The sequence below is a fragment of the Caenorhabditis briggsae genome (assembly GCF_000004555.2).
Source record: "Caenorhabditis briggsae complete genome, chrX, whole genome shotgun sequence".
NCBI classification, from domain to species: Eukaryota; Metazoa; Nematoda; class Chromadorea; order Rhabditida; family Rhabditidae; genus Caenorhabditis; species Caenorhabditis briggsae.
The window spans coordinates 16,778,296-16,795,480 of NC_013491.2; the positions used below are offsets into that span (position 1 = coordinate 16,778,296).

General features: G+C 39.1%; 3 protein-coding genes across 3 annotated transcripts; 1 reads left to right on the top strand and 2 right to left on the bottom strand.

Annotated features, from left to right (window-relative positions):
- Positions 1-4,274: 4,274 nt before the first annotated feature.
- On the top strand, positions 4,275-9,615 carry CBG27992 (the record flags this gene model as incomplete). Its single annotated transcript, XM_045240368.1, has 11 exons — positions 4,275-4,328; positions 4,374-4,502; positions 4,644-4,712; positions 4,761-4,907; positions 5,274-5,426; positions 6,558-6,710; positions 6,940-7,047; positions 7,441-7,542; positions 7,822-7,917; positions 7,976-8,101; positions 9,544-9,615. 11 exons carry the CDS (start codon positions 4,275-4,277, stop codon positions 9,613-9,615), a joined length of 1,209 nt encoding a protein of 402 aa, XP_045100540.1.
- Positions 9,616-10,653: 1,038 nt separating this feature from the next.
- CBG22692 lies at positions 10,654-12,066 on the bottom strand (the record flags this gene model as incomplete). Its single annotated transcript, XM_002645413.1, has 2 exons — positions 10,654-11,126; positions 11,175-12,066. The coding sequence occupies 2 exons, from the start codon at positions 12,064-12,066 to the stop codon at positions 10,654-10,656; spliced, it is 1,365 nt and encodes a 454-aa protein (XP_002645459.1).
- Positions 12,067-13,513: 1,447 nt separating this feature from the next.
- CBG22691 lies at positions 13,514-15,328 on the bottom strand (the record flags this gene model as incomplete). Its single annotated transcript, XM_002645412.2, has 4 exons — positions 13,514-13,665; positions 14,001-14,889; positions 15,152-15,239; positions 15,285-15,328. The coding sequence occupies 4 exons, from the start codon at positions 15,326-15,328 to the stop codon at positions 13,514-13,516; spliced, it is 1,173 nt and encodes a 390-aa protein (XP_002645458.2).
- Positions 15,329-17,185: the final 1,857 nt, after the last annotated feature.

Sequence of the window (17,185 nt, forward strand, 5' to 3'; positions counted from 1 at the left end):
GCATTTGCTCAATCCTCCCCTACAGGGCGGCCAATAAGTATAGGACAGTTTTGAAAGCTCCTTGGCCCGGCGCCAAGAGATTATTTTGTAAATTTTCGAAACGTTCAGAGCGGACCCTATATAAGCAGTGAATTATGACATTTGGTGTCATTTTCTTTTTTTGTACGGCATAATGAGGCACAAGAGGACGTAAAGATTTTCGCTGATGAAACTCTTATGAACCGTCGTAATCAGATACAATTATTATCAAAAGGTGACAACAAATCTCCTAAACGTTTTTTATCTTCAAACCGTCTTTTTCATGAACGCTTGGAATCAAGGCAACGGGTTCAATTTTTTGGGTTTTCGTTAAATTAAGCATAAAAATCAGCTTGCAGGTCTGCCAAACGATATATCTGATGTATAATTTGTTGCCTTGGACCACTCAGCACTCTGCCGGACGTTTTTGGAACCATCAGTAAGACTGGGCACCGTTTTCTGGATCGAAATTCATAATGCTGGTTTTAGACGCTCATTTTCATAAATACCTCGGCAAAGATTTGAGGCCTGCTAACTCCACGGATTTCAATCTGATGGACTTTGATGAGACTTTCGAAAAGCAAAGTTTCAGAAATCACATACAGCTTTTTGGACTTTCGGAAATGCGCATTTCAAAAGTTCTGAGGCGATATGGACTTCAACTAGAGTCGACTCACAGGCGATTTTTTATCAAGCGTTTGGAAACTTCTGTCGATGCTCGTGGTTCTAATTTCAATTTCTTGTTTTGAAAAGAAATTGTTACGTTTTTTGAACATTTTGACAAAGCTATTACAGTCGAAAAACGTTTTTTTTTTGAAAAATGGGACAGTTTTAGAAACGTCCTAAACTTATTGGCCACCCTGTTGTTTTGGGCACAGCCAAGCTCTTATTTGAATACCTAACAGTCAACAGGCTCATACCAGGAAGGACCGACACGTTTAGCGTTATATTAAAGAAGATTCACAAATTCAAAAATCGTAAGATAAAGAAAAAAGTACATGACAAACAGATTCCGGAGGAACGAATGAATTCTGGTAAGATGGAGTGCAGAGAATGAGCTAATAATATTTCAAAAAGAACATTAAAAAGTGTAGAAGGAGAGGGAAAAGTATTGAGAGAGATAATACACATTACATAAAGCACACTCATAAAAAAACGTAAGATAGAAAGTGTGGGCCATAACTGCGAAATTGCTCTGCAGTATCTTAATCATTTTACTGAGCGTTCCATTGGCAAAAATTGATGTCTACCTTTAGCTTCAGCTCTTTTCTGTTTGAATCTTGTTTTTCGATGTGTTCGACCATTTGGATATATGAAAAGTTTGATTTTGATTCACTTTTCCCAACATTATTTTTGATACGCATTTTTTTATCTATTGTTTGTCGCATGTGTTCAAGAGAGTAGAAACCATAAAGGATGTTACGTTTATCAACTTTTGAAACACGTTCTCTGTAGAACTCAACTGCAAGTCTATTTTCCGCTGTACAGAAAAATTTAAACTAGTTTTAATGCGTTGATTTTAAATATTTATATTGAAAGTCGGGATACTTTTGAATGAAAATATTTCCTATCAAATTTCGTTTTTCTACAACTCAAAGTCCTTTCACGATTTTGGAATCGTAAATTTTCTTTCTGCATAAAACGTTAGACGCGGCTATTGGTCCTCATATCAGGCCATTTCGTTTCGGGGTTTCAACTAAGAGTAAGGCTACAACCAAAACTGAAACTGACTATCCGCACCACGACTACGCATGTACACAGTTGCACCAGGTGGACCTCAAGTAAAAAGGGAAGGGTGTAAATACTCTACCGTTTGATAAAGAAAAAACGAAAAGTGAAAAGCGGAGCGACGAACCTATAAAAACAACTGAATTAAATCGAGCCAAAAGGACTATTAGCCAGCTGCTTAGTGCGCCAGAGGAGCGGCAAACAGATTGAACACGATTGAACACTCCATCTTTACAAGGATTGCTCTGAACAACATAAAAAGGCAGATAATATCGCAACAGGCTGTAAATTATCCTACGGGAAGCAGTAAGACAAGGCATCTGAAAGAGGGGAAAAATCGGCAGGGGAAAGGCATCTTTCCAAGTAAGGAGAAGAATTCGTCTGTAGATCCCAGCTGTCAAAAAATGTTTACGGATCCGGCATAAAACAGAAAAAGTATTAATGCTCATCAGCATCGTTCTTATACATGAATGAAGTGGTTTTTCATTTTTTCGGTTCTTCTGTTCTTCTTCGCATCACTCTTGTCGGAAACCAATGCATGTATTGTTTTTTTCTGTTTCATGTCGGATCCGTTGACATTTTTTGAGAACTGGGATCTTTAGAAAGATCCGTTTCCCCTTTCACTTTTTTTCTCCCCTTCTCAAGTGTTTTTTTATGAGGCTTACACTAAATGATATTTAATGGTCCAAAGTCTACAGCTGCCGAAAAGCCGTTTCAAAGACTTTCATAATGTGGAAATTTTACCATCAGATTTCTTCTTTCTACTATTCAAAATCCACAATTTCAGTAATTACTTCTTATCTTAAGCCATCGTTGCAACACCACTGAATATCTACGAATGGATAGATGAATGGGGTTTTTGTGGCGTTGTATAATTTGTATGTTTGTATAATTTGTATAATAATTATAATTTGTATAATTTGTAATAATAATTTGTAATTTGTATATTTTGTATAATTTGTATAGTTTGTATAATTTGTATAATTTGTATAACTTTATAATATCACATACACATTTTCTTCCCTTCATCTTCTTAATTAGCGTCTGTTGTTTTTTCCTCTCCCCAGAAAACTCACTGCAAATAATTTTTGCAAGGCGTCTTAGTCGTTAAGCCAATAGTCTATCAAAATAAACTTTGAATTTACAGGAAGAATCCACCAGTGGTCTGTAATAACTGGTAGGAGCCGAAAACCCTACAGTCTGGCAAAGCTTTGGTAGCTCGCAGAGATCCCCGAAACATCCTCCCGTTTTCATTCATCCCGAAGAATGGAGGTCCCCACCTTGTTCAAAATAGCATTGAAAAAGTGTATTGTTTATCATTGCAATGGTGAGTGTCTATGATTCGAGAAAAAATTTAAACCTAACATCTTCAGCAAGAATCAAGGTCAACGAAAATGTTCCTTCAAAACTCAAACAAATCTTGTTTAATGGAATGATGAATTCCTTGAATCCCGTTCACCCGTCCAATTACACGGTTTTCTCAGTGGAAGAAGTTGATCTAACTCATAAGTTGATTACTGAAGCTGACGTTTCTGAAGTTGCAAAATGCGACTTGAAAAAACTCAAAATAAATTGCAGTTTGCAAAAGTATCGATTTTCCTCTCTCCAGAAAACTCACTGCAAATGATTTTTGCAAGGCGTCTGTATAACCGTTCTGTATATGACCGTTCTGTGTACGTTTGTGTGTCTTCATTGCATGGTCTAGAGGGCATGAGAGACGTCGGTCTGCCAATGGTCCGTCTGTTACATTCAAATCGCCAATGACCCAAAATCAAAAAGATACAGAAGAGAAGGAGGTCTGATTCATTGTGGTCAGTTTATAGTAACTTTTTTTTAATCTTTTGTTTTTAAACTCTGCCTTTTAGGAGCCCGAAACTTCAATAAATTAAAAACAACAATCATCTGAAAAAAATCTGAAATATTTGATTTATTTTGCTTATCATCAGTACAATTGACTCTTCCTTCATGATTTAATTTTTTATGTGTGTTTTTTTATTCCTTGAACTCATGCATCGGATATTCGATTCCCAAACTTTTTTCGGTGGAAGGAAATCGATTGCAGAAAGGAAATTTTCGGCCAGCTGACGTCATTTGCCAATGCCAGATGCGTGCCGTTGCGTGTTTTTCACGCAACAACATAAGAGACGCAATGTGTTCCGTAGAGCGCACTTTCTTGTTTTGCAAATTTTTTGCTTTTTTAGGATTATTTTGAGCTCGTGATTTCTCGTCTCAAATCACTGTTTTTACTACCAAGTAAGTATTCATAATTTTTTCTGATTATAATAGCCCATTTTCACTTCTTTTCTGGTTAGACTGGTATGAATAAGGCTCGCATATTGCCTGGGAGAGAGGGTGGTGACCTGTGCCCCCCAGTACGCACGCATGCTGGTCTCTTTCTCTATGTATCCATATTGCCAGGCCTTTTTCCCTCTTCTCTTTATTCGTGCTGATCGATTTTTCGATAGAATGCTCACAAAATACTTGTTATTTTTCAGATTCATCATCAAAATTGGGTAATCCAATAAAAAATGGAACGTTTTGAGCATGCCAAAGACGGCCTCTCCGTCAAATACATCGCCGATGTGAGTTTTTCTTGCCTAAAATTGAATAATAAAGGTTTTTTCCAGGAGTTTGAAACGAAGACAGTTGTTATTCCTATGGCAACCTATGCGCAAATGAACAAAGAGTTCGACAAGGCTTCCGAAATCACTCAGTTTTTGAAAGCTCTCCCAGGTATTCAAGTCGAACTGCCGATTGTGAGTTACCAACATTTTTTTTCAATACAAAAGTGGAATAAGAAACGATCCGTATCTTGTTACTACATGGATCGGGCAGACATGTCTATTTAAAACTGCAATCAAGCCAAAGACAGTTAATATTGACTCGTTTTATTTCAGCTTCACGAGTTCTGGAGGATCAAAATGATCGAATTCAACGAAAAAAGGAGAATTGCACGACAGCAATATGTATGTTTATAATCGTTTGTTTTTGGAGCCTACTTGATTTATTTTCAGGAAAAGGAACAGGCCAGAAAAATTGGATCTGGGGAGTGCGTACCGTTCATCCGTTCGCTTCAGTTGGCAGTTCAAGCAAGAAACAAAGCACAGGAGGCGGCACGAAGAGCGACTGAAGAAGAAGCGTCTGTAGCACCGGTCACACCAGTTAGTCTTTTGTTTTTTTTTCAAAAATAACGTCTCCTACCTCTACAGGGACTTCTAAAAATTTGTCACCCACCATCCAATTTCAACCTTAGATCGACATACCAGTTCGAGATACACAGTTTTAAGTTGGAAATTCCAGAAGTTCAGATCTGAGCGCATTATATGTTTTAGCGTGAGCCTAATTTTTTTGTCAGTGAGGATGCATGATATTGGATGATGGGCGACTGATCTAATGATAATGAAGGCTTGCTTAGTTCCAAAAAAGCAGAGTTGAATTTTGTATCTCGGCTCGGCCAGGGCAGCTGATTTTTGATTGTTAGACTGGTGTTTGAAATCATACCACTAATCCCATCAACAAATTTTCAGAGTATTGCTATCACGTCTGCCACTACCCCAGGACCACAGACTCCAAAAAACAATTCTACTCCAGAAAAAAAGGCTGCAATTACTCCGAAAACGGAGAAGAGATCAGCAAGTAGGAGAGCTGGAGGAATGTCTCAACCAAAACAAAGCTTTGCGGTGAGTACCAATTCTCAAATAAGAGTTGAACTCCATCGGCTGTACAGCGGGCTAGACAGCATTTTTCATAATTTGGGCGTGTTAAGTATTAGGTTGAACCGAAAGTTTCTTTCTTTTTCGCAGTGTTGTTTTGAAGGCTCGATTTCTAGTTTTCAAATGGTGTACCAGGCTAATTTTTTTCTTGTGAGAGAGCTGTGTTCAGTGTCTATTAGATCGTAGATTTTTAAATATTTATCTCGCTTCGTGTTAGAGAAATGTCGATTCTTTTGGCCCTTACCCGACTGCGCATACGCAATTTGATTATATTTTTATTTATTTTTGTTTTTCAAATACCCGGTAGTCACAAGTAAATGGTGAATGAATATGGTGGACATGTTCCGTCATTGCATACAGTTTGCCTTTGGTTCGAAAAAATTCGCACAGGGGAGTTCAGTTTGAAAGATGGCAACGGCCTAGTAAGTTGGATTTCGATCAATTGCTAAAACTCGTGAAGGCGGATCTATTTCAATCCACTTGTGAAATGTAATAGGCATTGTCCGGTAGTCAACCAAGTATTGTGCTTTGCCTGATTGAAGTCTCTTGGCAACTTCAAAAACCACTATAACTACCGCATTGTAGAGTTAATAATTAGAAAAATTGTATTTGACAGTCGAATCAAAACGAGGAGAAAAACCAAAGTTCACTTCCAGCGCGACAATGCAAGGTTGTTCGTGAGTAGAGTGATCAGCAAGAAAGTCAGGTCGCTTGGCTGAACTATTCTTTTGCACTCGCCGTATTTTCCGGATCTTGCCCTTTTGAATAAATGCTTGCTTGGGGCTCTTAAACGTTATTTTGATAGAAAAGACTTCGATTGAAAAGATGCCATCGAAAAGGAGTTCACTCCCTTTTCCAATCACAGCCCTCCTCGTTCTGGGCCGATGGAATCAAGAAATTAGCGGAGCGTTGCCAAACAACTGTCAATGCTCATGGACGTTACTATCATTAATCTAGCTCCCTCCGATTTGAGAAAAGTTTGATCATAAACATTGTCGAAAAAGAAAGATACTTTCGGTTCAACCTAATAGCTGACTTTTAACATTATTAGGCTAGGATGGGAAATTATATTATTAATCACCTCACAAAAATTTTCAGAGTACTTCCGTCTTGACTGCCACCACATCCTCCGCACCACAGACTCCAAAGGCAGTTACCGCGAAACCAAATGCCACAGTCGCTCCGAAAACGAAGAAGAGATCAGCATCTGGAAGAGCTGGAAACTCGCCTCAGCCAAAGCGAAGAACTTCGGTGAGTACTTCTTTTTTGAAATCATAGTTCAGTTTCAAAGATAGACTAATAGAGATTCGAAAAAGGATAGCTACTCTTGTTAGGATGTGCTGAATAAAAATTGTTCTGGACCAGCATTCGAAAATCATGAAAAATTGCAAACAATAATCTTGATAACTATACGGTTCGGATGTTATTCGAAAATATAATATCTCACACCTCACGAAAACCATACCACAAGAATTTTCAGAGTCTTGCAATCTCGACTGTCGGAAATCCCAAAACAACTCCCGCCTCATCGAGAAAAGCTACAGTCACCCCGAAAACAAAGAGAGGGCACCCGAAGCAAACCACTGCGGTGAGTATTAGTTCTTTCAAGCCATAGTCGAGTTCCATCGGATGGACAGCGGGTTAGAGTGAATAATTGAAAACTACGCCGCGTTTCAGAATAATGATTTGAAAAGAAGATTAGCTAGTCTTAATAAGTTATGCGGAATGTGAAAATTTTCAAAATACAGCCTTCATTACAACGTTTCATGCTTGTAGCAGAATTAAGATTACAAAACAAAGAAAGTCATGATGAGTTGCGCTGAATGAAATAGTCTCTAAATAAACCCAGCTTTCTATTTGTATAGTTTAAGTACGCAATGGTTTTGAGGAAGGCAGATTCAAAATATATCAATTAAGGATTGATCATTTCTACTTGTTAAAAGCCAAGCTGTAAAACTTCAAATAATTTCAAAGTCTTCAGAACTCGGATTCCGTCAAGACATCTGCTACACAACAGACTCCATCAACAATCACAGCTACACCCAAAAGAAAAAGTAGCGGGCGCCCGAGGAAAAGCATTCTGGTGAGTATTACATTCTAGACTGACTAGAACTTTTAGTCGTGAAGAATAAATACGTAATCATTACGTGAAGGGCAGATTCAAAAATATTAACTTCATTCTGATGATTTCAACTTGTTAGAAGACGAATTGGTCTAGAAACTGACTCGAAAATCTTGTTGAATCAGCATTCGTATACAAATTTCGAAAACATAGCGCAAAAATTTGTAAATTACGTATGCACTGGCCGAAGTTTACTTAAAATATAGCTGGAAATGTTAAACGATTCTCGCAATGTTTCAGAATTCGACTTCTGGCGACGGACCACAGCAGACTCCAACAAGGATCAAAGCAACTCCTAAAAGAAAAAGTAGCGGGCGCCCAAAGAGGAACGTTCTGGTGAGTATTAAATTTAACAAGATCTGCAGTACGAAAAAAAACTTGTTAAAATGTTCAGGATTCGGCTTTCAATGAGACATTGGCACCAACAAAGAAGCCAACAAAAGCCAAAGTGACGCCAAAAACAAAAAAAATATCATCACATGAAACAGCTGGCAGTTCATCTCGACCAAAGCGTAATGCGGTGAGTATTAGTTTATTTTTCAAATCAAAATGTCGTTTCTCCGGCTGAAAAACGGATTCAAGTAAATCGTTCAGTAGGAGAATCATGGTTAAAAGCTACAGTGCTGTCAATATCTTTAGGACGCCCCCCCCCTTGATTTTGGCGGTTCCAGGAGACGGGAAGAGCCATCAAAGTTCTGTAAACACCATCCGATTTAGGATAGAATAACCTAAAATACCTATTTCTGGCCGGTCAATATCTTTAGGATCCCCTGGAAATTTTGAAATCTTGGTCATTTTTTGTCGAATTTTCGATTTTAAACTGAAAATTACTTTCAGTTTCTCGCTGTTTCGGTACACTTTTATAAGTAACTCAAAGAGTTTTCATTATTTGTCTTTTATACTTTCCAAATTATCTTTTTCCTTATTTTTTGCGTATTTTTGTAAAAGTGACCCAATTTGTCGCGCAACTCAAACTATTCAAAGAGAAAGGTCATGGAACATACATCATATGATGTTGGGAAGCTAATTAGGTATTGGTAGCGCAGGGCCACTTTTCTAAAATTAGGAAAAATTGGAAAAAATGATAATTTGGAAAGTCTACAAATCATTAAAATTATTTGAGATACTTATGAATGTATCAAAAAGCACGAAGCTGAAATTTATTTTCATTTTAAAAGAGAAAATTCGACAAAAAATGTACATGATTTTGAAATTTCTGGAGGGTCCTGGAGATATTGATCGGCCAGATGTAGGTCTTTTTGGTGGTACACTTATACGGAAAGTGGTAAAATCATGAAAATTTGTCCCCTGGGGTTATTTTACATCCTGAATCGAATGGAGTTTACAGAATTTAGATATCTCTTCTCGTTCTTCCGGAACCCCCAAAATAGAGGGGGGGGGGGCGTCCTAAAGATATGACCGCACTAAAGACCGCTGTACGATAGTTAGTCTTCTTAGGGTGTGCTGAATGAAAAAATTCTCAAAAGGAACCTTTCTTACTTGTGGTCTAGTTTGAATAAACAATGCTCTCGAGAAGGGCAAGGATAAAAACTATTGATCCACTCTGATAATTTTAAGTAACGTTTGAAGACAAATTGGCCTGGACAAAATTTAAAGGAGGCCAAACACCAAAAAAAAATTTTCCTGATATTTTGCATAGAGAACCCCCATGAGGGGTTGAACTGAAGACCGGCAGTTCAGGGGTACAGCGCCGCTACCGGCTGAGCTACGGGGGCGCGAAGGCACTGAGAGCTTAAAATTTGGCTCAAAAATACAGAATTTTTGACACCGGGCCTTCCGGGCCGGCCCGGAATTTTACAAGTATGATGGCAAGCATTGTGTTCATCTAGAAGAACAATCTTCTTTAGAAAAAACATAATCTGGATGTTACTTTCCGAATGTTGAATTTATAATTTCTAATTTTTCAAAGATTTCAAAAAGAAAGTAAAATATTTTTTGCAGGTCTCCTCCTTGAAGCGTAAATCTACCGGTGAAAAGACCTTAGGAAGTGAGAAGCGTCGCAGAATCAATTAATCCTCATGATATTTTCTGTAATGATCGGTTTTCTGTCTTCCTCCATCTATATCTGACTTTTTTTTGAACTTTCTTTACCCATCTATTTCTCCCAAAGATCTGAATCCTTCTGATGGTTTTTCATTCCAATATCTCTACATCTTTTCTTTCATAGCCCCCTAATAAAATCATAATGCATCATGTTTATTAATATTATTATATCACTTCCCTTTTATCAGTTTCTGGTGGTGAAAGCATCCCATCAAGTTCATCCTTCTTTTTTTTCAACTTTGTTAATTGCTGCTGAAATTGTTTCTTCTTTAAACTTAATCAAACTGTCAACAACTTGCAAAATCTTTTCTCATGTTCTCAAACTTTTCTATGTACGCGTGAAATAAAATAGTGTACTGCTTCCAGTAGAGTTATTACGTCTGGAAAACTTAAAATTCAAGAAAACATACTTGTAACGGGCCGGGTTTTTTTTTCCAAATTTCGGAGGCCCGGAATTTTATAAGTATGAAAAAAAAAACTGATTTTAATGAAGCACTTCTAATAAATGTTTGATGGTGAATGTAATTTATGGTTGAAATTCAGAAGAGTTCTGAAGAAGCTCTTTGAGAAATTTCGAGACTTTCCAGGGCCGCGCGGACGCAGCCCCGTAACGCAAAAAATGAGCTGTTGGCGAATCTCAACTCGAGACTGCCACACAGGTCAGCCCATCCTAAAGTGCAATGGGTAGGCCTCGCCATAGGGATTCCGTCTTCATGATCACGGAATACCCCCAGCCAGGTAAGTTTATGAGTCGCCGGGCTGTGGGGGTAAGGGTGGCGAGTGTACCGACATCTCCCGGATTCCGCCGTCCACTATGTTTTGCGTGCATCGTAAGCGGAGTCTCGCGAGAAGATGGAAAGAAGAAAGATGAGGAATCGCAAGAGGAACCCTAAAGAGAAGCGAGGACTCAGCGTGGACAAAACGTGGACTTGTGATCTTTGCAACAATTATAAATTTGAAAAACGAATAATGCTCAAAAATATTTATTCCCCCGGAAAAAAATGCAATTTAATAATCATCGCCTTCATCGGTTTCTTCTGGATTATAAGAGTCTCTCTCGGAGTGTGCACCTCCAACGTACGGATTGAAGTTCTCGGCAAAGTTCCGACGAATTGGAGAACCGGTAGAAGAAGCGTCCTTTTTGGAGTCCTTGGTAACATTAGTCGATGGAGTTATTTCGGTGGTAGTGATATTCAAAACGGCAGAAATCGGATTGAATGTTGTGTTGGAAGTGACCGTTGAATTTGTTCCTGTGTAGATGGATTCAGTGGTGGTTGAGTTGGTAGTCGTGGAAATCAGGGAGGCATCAGTAGTCGGCAGAGAAGTGTTGTATGATGAAGTTACTGAAGTATCAGTGGTGCTGGCGTTTGAAGGCGTTGTAGTGGCGATGACTTCGACGGTAGTAACGTTCACAGTAACCGGAGTGGATGCAGTAGTAGAAGAATTCTTGTTGATAGCATTTTTCCGAGAGTAATGTTTTTCTGAAAACCAGTATACTTTTTAAAAGGATATCTACTGAAAACATTAACCTTTGAAAGCTTCACCTTCTTCCTTGATAGTCGCTTCCAAATCAGAGATTCTCTGATTGAATTCCTTCTCTTGGATCAGAAAGGCTAGAATTTCCATTTTCTCATTTAGCTTCACAGTGTCATCCACAGTCAATTTGTGTTCATCAGACGCTTCTTTCAAATGAGTGAGAAAATTCATTGATTCGCGTTTGTTCTCAGGATTATTCAACGGTTGGTAGAACTTCTTATAATAGGCTTCGATGGCAAGGACTTTGTTCCAGATTTGTTGTTGCAATACGTCTTGAATCGGTTTTCTCAACATTGTTCTCACCATTTTCACAACTTCTGGGAACGATGGATTGCTGAGTAGAATCATGTATTCCTCGTCTTTCAGAATGATGCGAACGATATCCTTGATCAGAGCTTTTTCGACGATTGGAAGGGCCGAATACCGAAGTTGTCCAGTCTTGTTGATAGTCTGATCTTGGAAAGTTTCCTGGACGAGGCTTAGATCATCATCGTCGAGTGGAGCATTAACAATATGATTCAAAGACTTGGAAGGTGGGAATAAGAACGCACCCGATAGTTGACGTTGGTTGTTACCTCCAGAATTTCCATTGATCAGTAGCTCATCGTTCAACGAATGGAGATGTCCGTCTTTGTTGAAATGGAGAACATGGCCGTTGTCGTTGAACTGATGATTGTCCCCATCTCCGTTGAAGTGATGGTTATGATTGTCGTTGTTGAGTTTCCGAGCGTACCCATTTCTACTGAAACTGCGAACGTTGTTGTTCAGCTGATGCGTATGTCCATCCCCATTAAAATGAAGAACGTGTCCATCATCGTTGAACTCATGAATGTGGCCGTCTCCATTGAAATGGTGCTTATGTCCATCTTCTATGAACTGTTTCATGTTTTCTGGAAGAGGCAGATTAGAGCAAAATTTAAAATCTTCATGACTTACTGAAATGCCTTTAATTCATCATTGGAGTTATAGTTTCCGTTGAAGTGGTTGACAGGATTGTCAAAGCTGACGACATCATCTGAATTTTCAGTCTGAACCAAATGATTCACTGGGTTGTCCATTCCTTTCAGTCCTCTACCATCACCGGAATATCTGTGTCTCCAAGAAAGAGAATTGAAGGTTCTATCAGGAGCTGGGAATATTATACGAGCGGAAACAGTTCCGAGTAGGAGAGAGAATAGTAGAAAACGTTTGGAAAGAATCATTTTTCCAAATGATGCCCTCGACTTAGATATGCCTTGCTTTTATAGATGCTTTGATTCGATTAACGCGAACTCCCTCGAATGGGAAAACTCGGGAGGATAAGGGAGTGGGGAAAAAATGAAAAAAAATTCGCTGCAAAACACCATGAGAAAACTCTCGAGACAGGGGTACTGTAGCTATTTCTTGAAATTTCCGATCTTTGAGACAAAATTGAATTGATTTTTTCAGCGATCGGAACCTGTATTAATTATCAATCTGTATACCCTAAAACCTGTAATAAAATTACTTTCTAACTTCTGCCTTTGAGCAAATTTATCTCGATTTTTGTCAGAATTATGAAAAAGCAATCAACTGATAAGTTTTTTCTCATAATGTCAGAAGTGATTTTCTAGTTGACACATTTTTGATATTTCTCATAGGAATCGAGATAATTACCCTCAAACTTAAAAATATGGGAACCCTTATTTTACAGGTTCTACGGTACCTGCACATTGATATTGGAAGTTTCAAATATGTTTGGTCTAAACATTTTCAAAGGGTGCCAGGTTGGTTCATTCTGAAAGGTTCATTCGGAAAACTTGCGGTTCAATTTTTTAAAAACAGATTTATTGTAAGAATAGTAAGTTCTTCACATTATTGCAAATTGCGCATGTGTGGTGGTGGCTCTGGGAGATCCTCCGCAATCAACGGTCAAGCGATATTGTTTCTTGTTGGATACAGGTTGCAGCGTCTTCTGCAGAGCGGGCAGTTAAGCTGCGGTCTTCGTCCTTGCAGGTTTTGCACCCGCACCATTCCATCAAGGCAGAAGCCACATGTCGCGTGGCCGCATTCTGTAAAGAGAACATTCATGTCTTTCACTTCTCTTAAATTTCGAATTTTATAGGTACGTTGTTTTTCTGGTTTCTACTTACCAAGCATGTAAGGTTTTGCTTGGCGGTTGTCGTACTGCCTATAACAGATGGGGAATTCGTGGCAGCGTCTGTACACGACCCTCTCCATTTCATAAAACTTTCTAGCTTCTTGGTCATGAACACGTTGGCCTTGATATTTCAATCTTTCCCAAATTATAACTACAGTAAAGGAAAGACGTTTTGAGTGGAACAATAGGTTTATTGGGTTTAGATCTAGGATCTTAAATAACAAACAGAATGAAAGCAAAGATCTCAGGCCTCGAGAGAACGATGGGGGGAATATTTATAGTCCGCTGATCTGCTGACGGTGGGTGGAGCTTCCGAGCAGCTTGCACTTTGTCTCCAGATGTCTGGTGATGGTTTGCCTTCTGATCTGAAATAATAAAGTTAGGGAGCATATGGGAACTGGAAGCGCAGCGCTGGGAATGTAACAGTTTCAGCCTATGTGTCATCTAATGGATTCGCCCCCGGGATTCCTATATCCCCTATGACGGTTTGAGCTTTGTGCTCTTCCGAAGGAATGTGAAAATGGGCTTATGATGAGAAAAGTGACGTAATGCAAAACTCCTCTAAAGGGTAAAAATACCCTTTACACCTCCCCCCGCTGATTAGGACCGTCCCTGGTCCTATGTGGAAAAGAGAAAAAAAAACAAAAAAAAATTTTTTAAACTTGCGATTTTGGATTAGGTCTAAGACCTTATAACCAACGGGCGGTCATGACGGAGAAGTTGGATTTGGCCTCGTGCGGGATCCTCCGGATCAGACGACTCCACGTTCCGTTGGTTGTGACCTTCGGTCTGTCGACGATGATGCAACAGATCCGTTTGGTCCTTGAGATTGCCACGTTTATACGGCGGCTGTCCTCGATGAACTCGGAATCCCTGAAGGACGAAGTCCGGGTGATCAGAATGATGACGACCTGGAATTCGTGGCCTTGAGATCTGTCGATTGTGCCAACGTAAAAGGGGGCATCTCCAAGAAGAGCGGCGACTTCTCCCGCTTGTGCTTTGTAAAAACACAAGATTCCTATGTCGTTTGTTCCGACACGCGTTTGGATGGTTCTGGCGATTCGAACAGCTGCTTTTGCTTCTTCAATGTTGGTGAGCGAAGTGCCTGCCTGTGTGTGTGACGATTGTAGATCTAAGATCTGTATTGGAAAATCATTCCCAAATTTGAGGGCGGCGGTGAATGCCCTCAGCTCGGCTTCCTTTTCCGGCGACCATAGGGACGCGAGGCGTTGATTGTAGAACAGCTCGTTGTACATCCTGGTCACTTGCGGTGGGCAGCGGCGGCCAACCGTAAGATCGATGATCGGGAGTGTCCTTCTCTTGATTGCTTCTTGGAGAACTCTGGAGATTGCAAATGCGGCAAGATCCTTTGGAAGGTCGGAGTCCTCAAAGGGGGGCAGCTGATGGATATCTCCGACGAGAGCCAACCGAGCTCTCTGGAACATGAGTGCCAACGCTGCCAGGGCATAGAGTGGGCATAGAGTCTTTCTCCCTCTGCGCCTCCGGGAGATACTCTTCTCTCGCCACTTCGGCCGCACCGCCGCCAACTGCGGCGTCCTCAGCACGCTCTTCCACTGGACGCTTCGCTTCTATAATTTTTAAAAGTTCACTAATCAAGATGGATTTCTGAATTTCGTTTCAAATGAATGTCTTCAGACAATTAAAAATGTGGAAAATGATTTTTTTTTTTGTGACTTTAGCTAGTTAAAGTTGTGAATAGCTAAGATAATTAAAACATTTCAGAAAACGTTTTTCTATGTAAAACATTTTCTATAATTCGCGGCGAAAAATAATGAAAGGTTTTAGTTAGGTTCAAGATTTCAGAAAGTCTTTAATCTACTTCTAATGTACCTCCACGACCTTCTCTGCCTCCTCTTCATAAACTAACTCTGGAGCTGACTTGTTGCTTGCTTTTTTCAGAATGAATTGACCATCATATCTGAAATTCAACATTTAAAGGTGAAAAAAAACAGGAACTTCTCACCCGGACATGTTGTGAGCTACGAAGATCACTCCTTTGTGTGCCATCCATTTTGTCATCCAAGACGCATTTTCAAATTAGGAATATTAATAAAAATCAGGAAGGAGTTTTCAGCTTGACTGAAAACTTTCGAAGGCCTCCGTAATCAGTTGGTGGCCAGTGGAAACTAAAATGACAATAGGTCAAAAAGTTTCCTACGATTTTTTGGAGGCGGTGCTACAAAGAATAGTCCTCGCGACTGTAAAGAAGGGGACCGAAGAGATGACACACACGGCAACCGCTTCTGTTTGCCTCAAAAAGTTCGTCAGCGCCAAAGAACTATTTTTTTCAAAGAGTAAGTGTAATAATTTTCAAATTCAAAGAGAAAAATGTTGAAGTTCCGAAAAAAAAACCGAGAGAAAATTCTAAGACAATCAAAGATAATGAAAAAACGAAGTCATCGCTAATAAAGAAGATAAAGAAGAGGTTTTTTTTTTCATTTGCTGGTCCGTTCTAATAGAAATTTTGAGGTCCCCTAATCTTTTAATCTTTTTCTGTTGCAGATGTGCATAGCACTAATGAAACATATTTTTCTCTCATTTCGTCATCCTGATGTAATCCAAAAAAGTCATTTCCTAAAAATGACGTCTGTTTTTCAAACTAACTTGTTTCTTTTTCGAACATTTCCTACATTGAGATGATAGGATCTCAGTTTTTTTCTGATGAACCTCAAAAAAAGTTTTAAAAAAACGGAAAAGTGTTCAAAAAACAGTAGACATAAAGGGAAATTGAAAAAACCAAACATTCAATTTGGAAAACATGGTTTCCTAATCTCAATGATTCGAGGATTCTGAAAAAAGACAATGTTTTTGTGTTTTGTTGCTGTGTTTCTGCATATCTTGAGAGAATGAGGTTTTTAGCGACATCTCGGGTTTTCTCAGCAACTTTCTGGAGCAGTCTGAAGATCTGTCGACTTTCTGGAGCAGTTCTGGAGCTTTTTAAGCGCGTCGCGTGCTCGCAAAGCGTGCGATGTTTACGTTTTGCTGACTGCCGGCAGATTCTAAAGGAGAACGAAAACTGTTGACCGAACGAGAAAATCTCAAAATTTCGAAAATTTATGAAATACTTGATGCTTTTAAGTGGAACGGATTTGAGGAAAAAATTTGGATGTGAATATTTTACAAATAGTACTCCAAGAAGACAAAAAACAGGTAGTTAAAGCTCTTTCGGTTATTCCAAACTATCTATTTCTTTCAGATCGGTTTTCTCATGGAAAATCTACAGAATTTTCAAGAAAATACAATGATAAGAAAATTGAAGATGTCAGCGGAAAGCTCAATGAAAATACGACACTTCTAAATGTACATTTTTCAATTGTCCTTTCATGTATTGTCATTTGATTCAATAAAAGCTCATTTCAAATGTGTTATTTTTTTTAATGCGAGTAAAGAGAAAGGAAGGGAGCGAACGCTCGCGCGGCAGCCGCTGTGGCACCTTTCTGCAGCATTTCTGGCAACTTTCTGGAAATGTTTTTTAGAAGGACGCAGAAATGCCGCAGAAAGTTGCTAGAACTGCTGCAGGAAGTTGTCAAGAAACCCCGTGAAGAACCTTAGCGAGCTATCTTCAACATTTCGTCATGATTCTTTCATCCTCTTAATTAAAAGAGTTTCAAGCTTAATTTCAACTAATGCGTATGTCCAAAAGTTGTACATTTTGTTTAAATGCAAGACGTATTTTAAATATTGTGGCGCCACGCCACATTTTCAATCTATCCTGAAAAACGTTTCGGTAGACTTTCAATTAAATTAGAAGGTTTGGCACTGAGAAATGAGTTTTCTAGCAGCTGCAATTTTTAGTGTTATCTGAATTAAGCTGTTCTGGGACCGTCTCATTAAAAATTTCATTTTTTGGTCAACCAAAGGGTC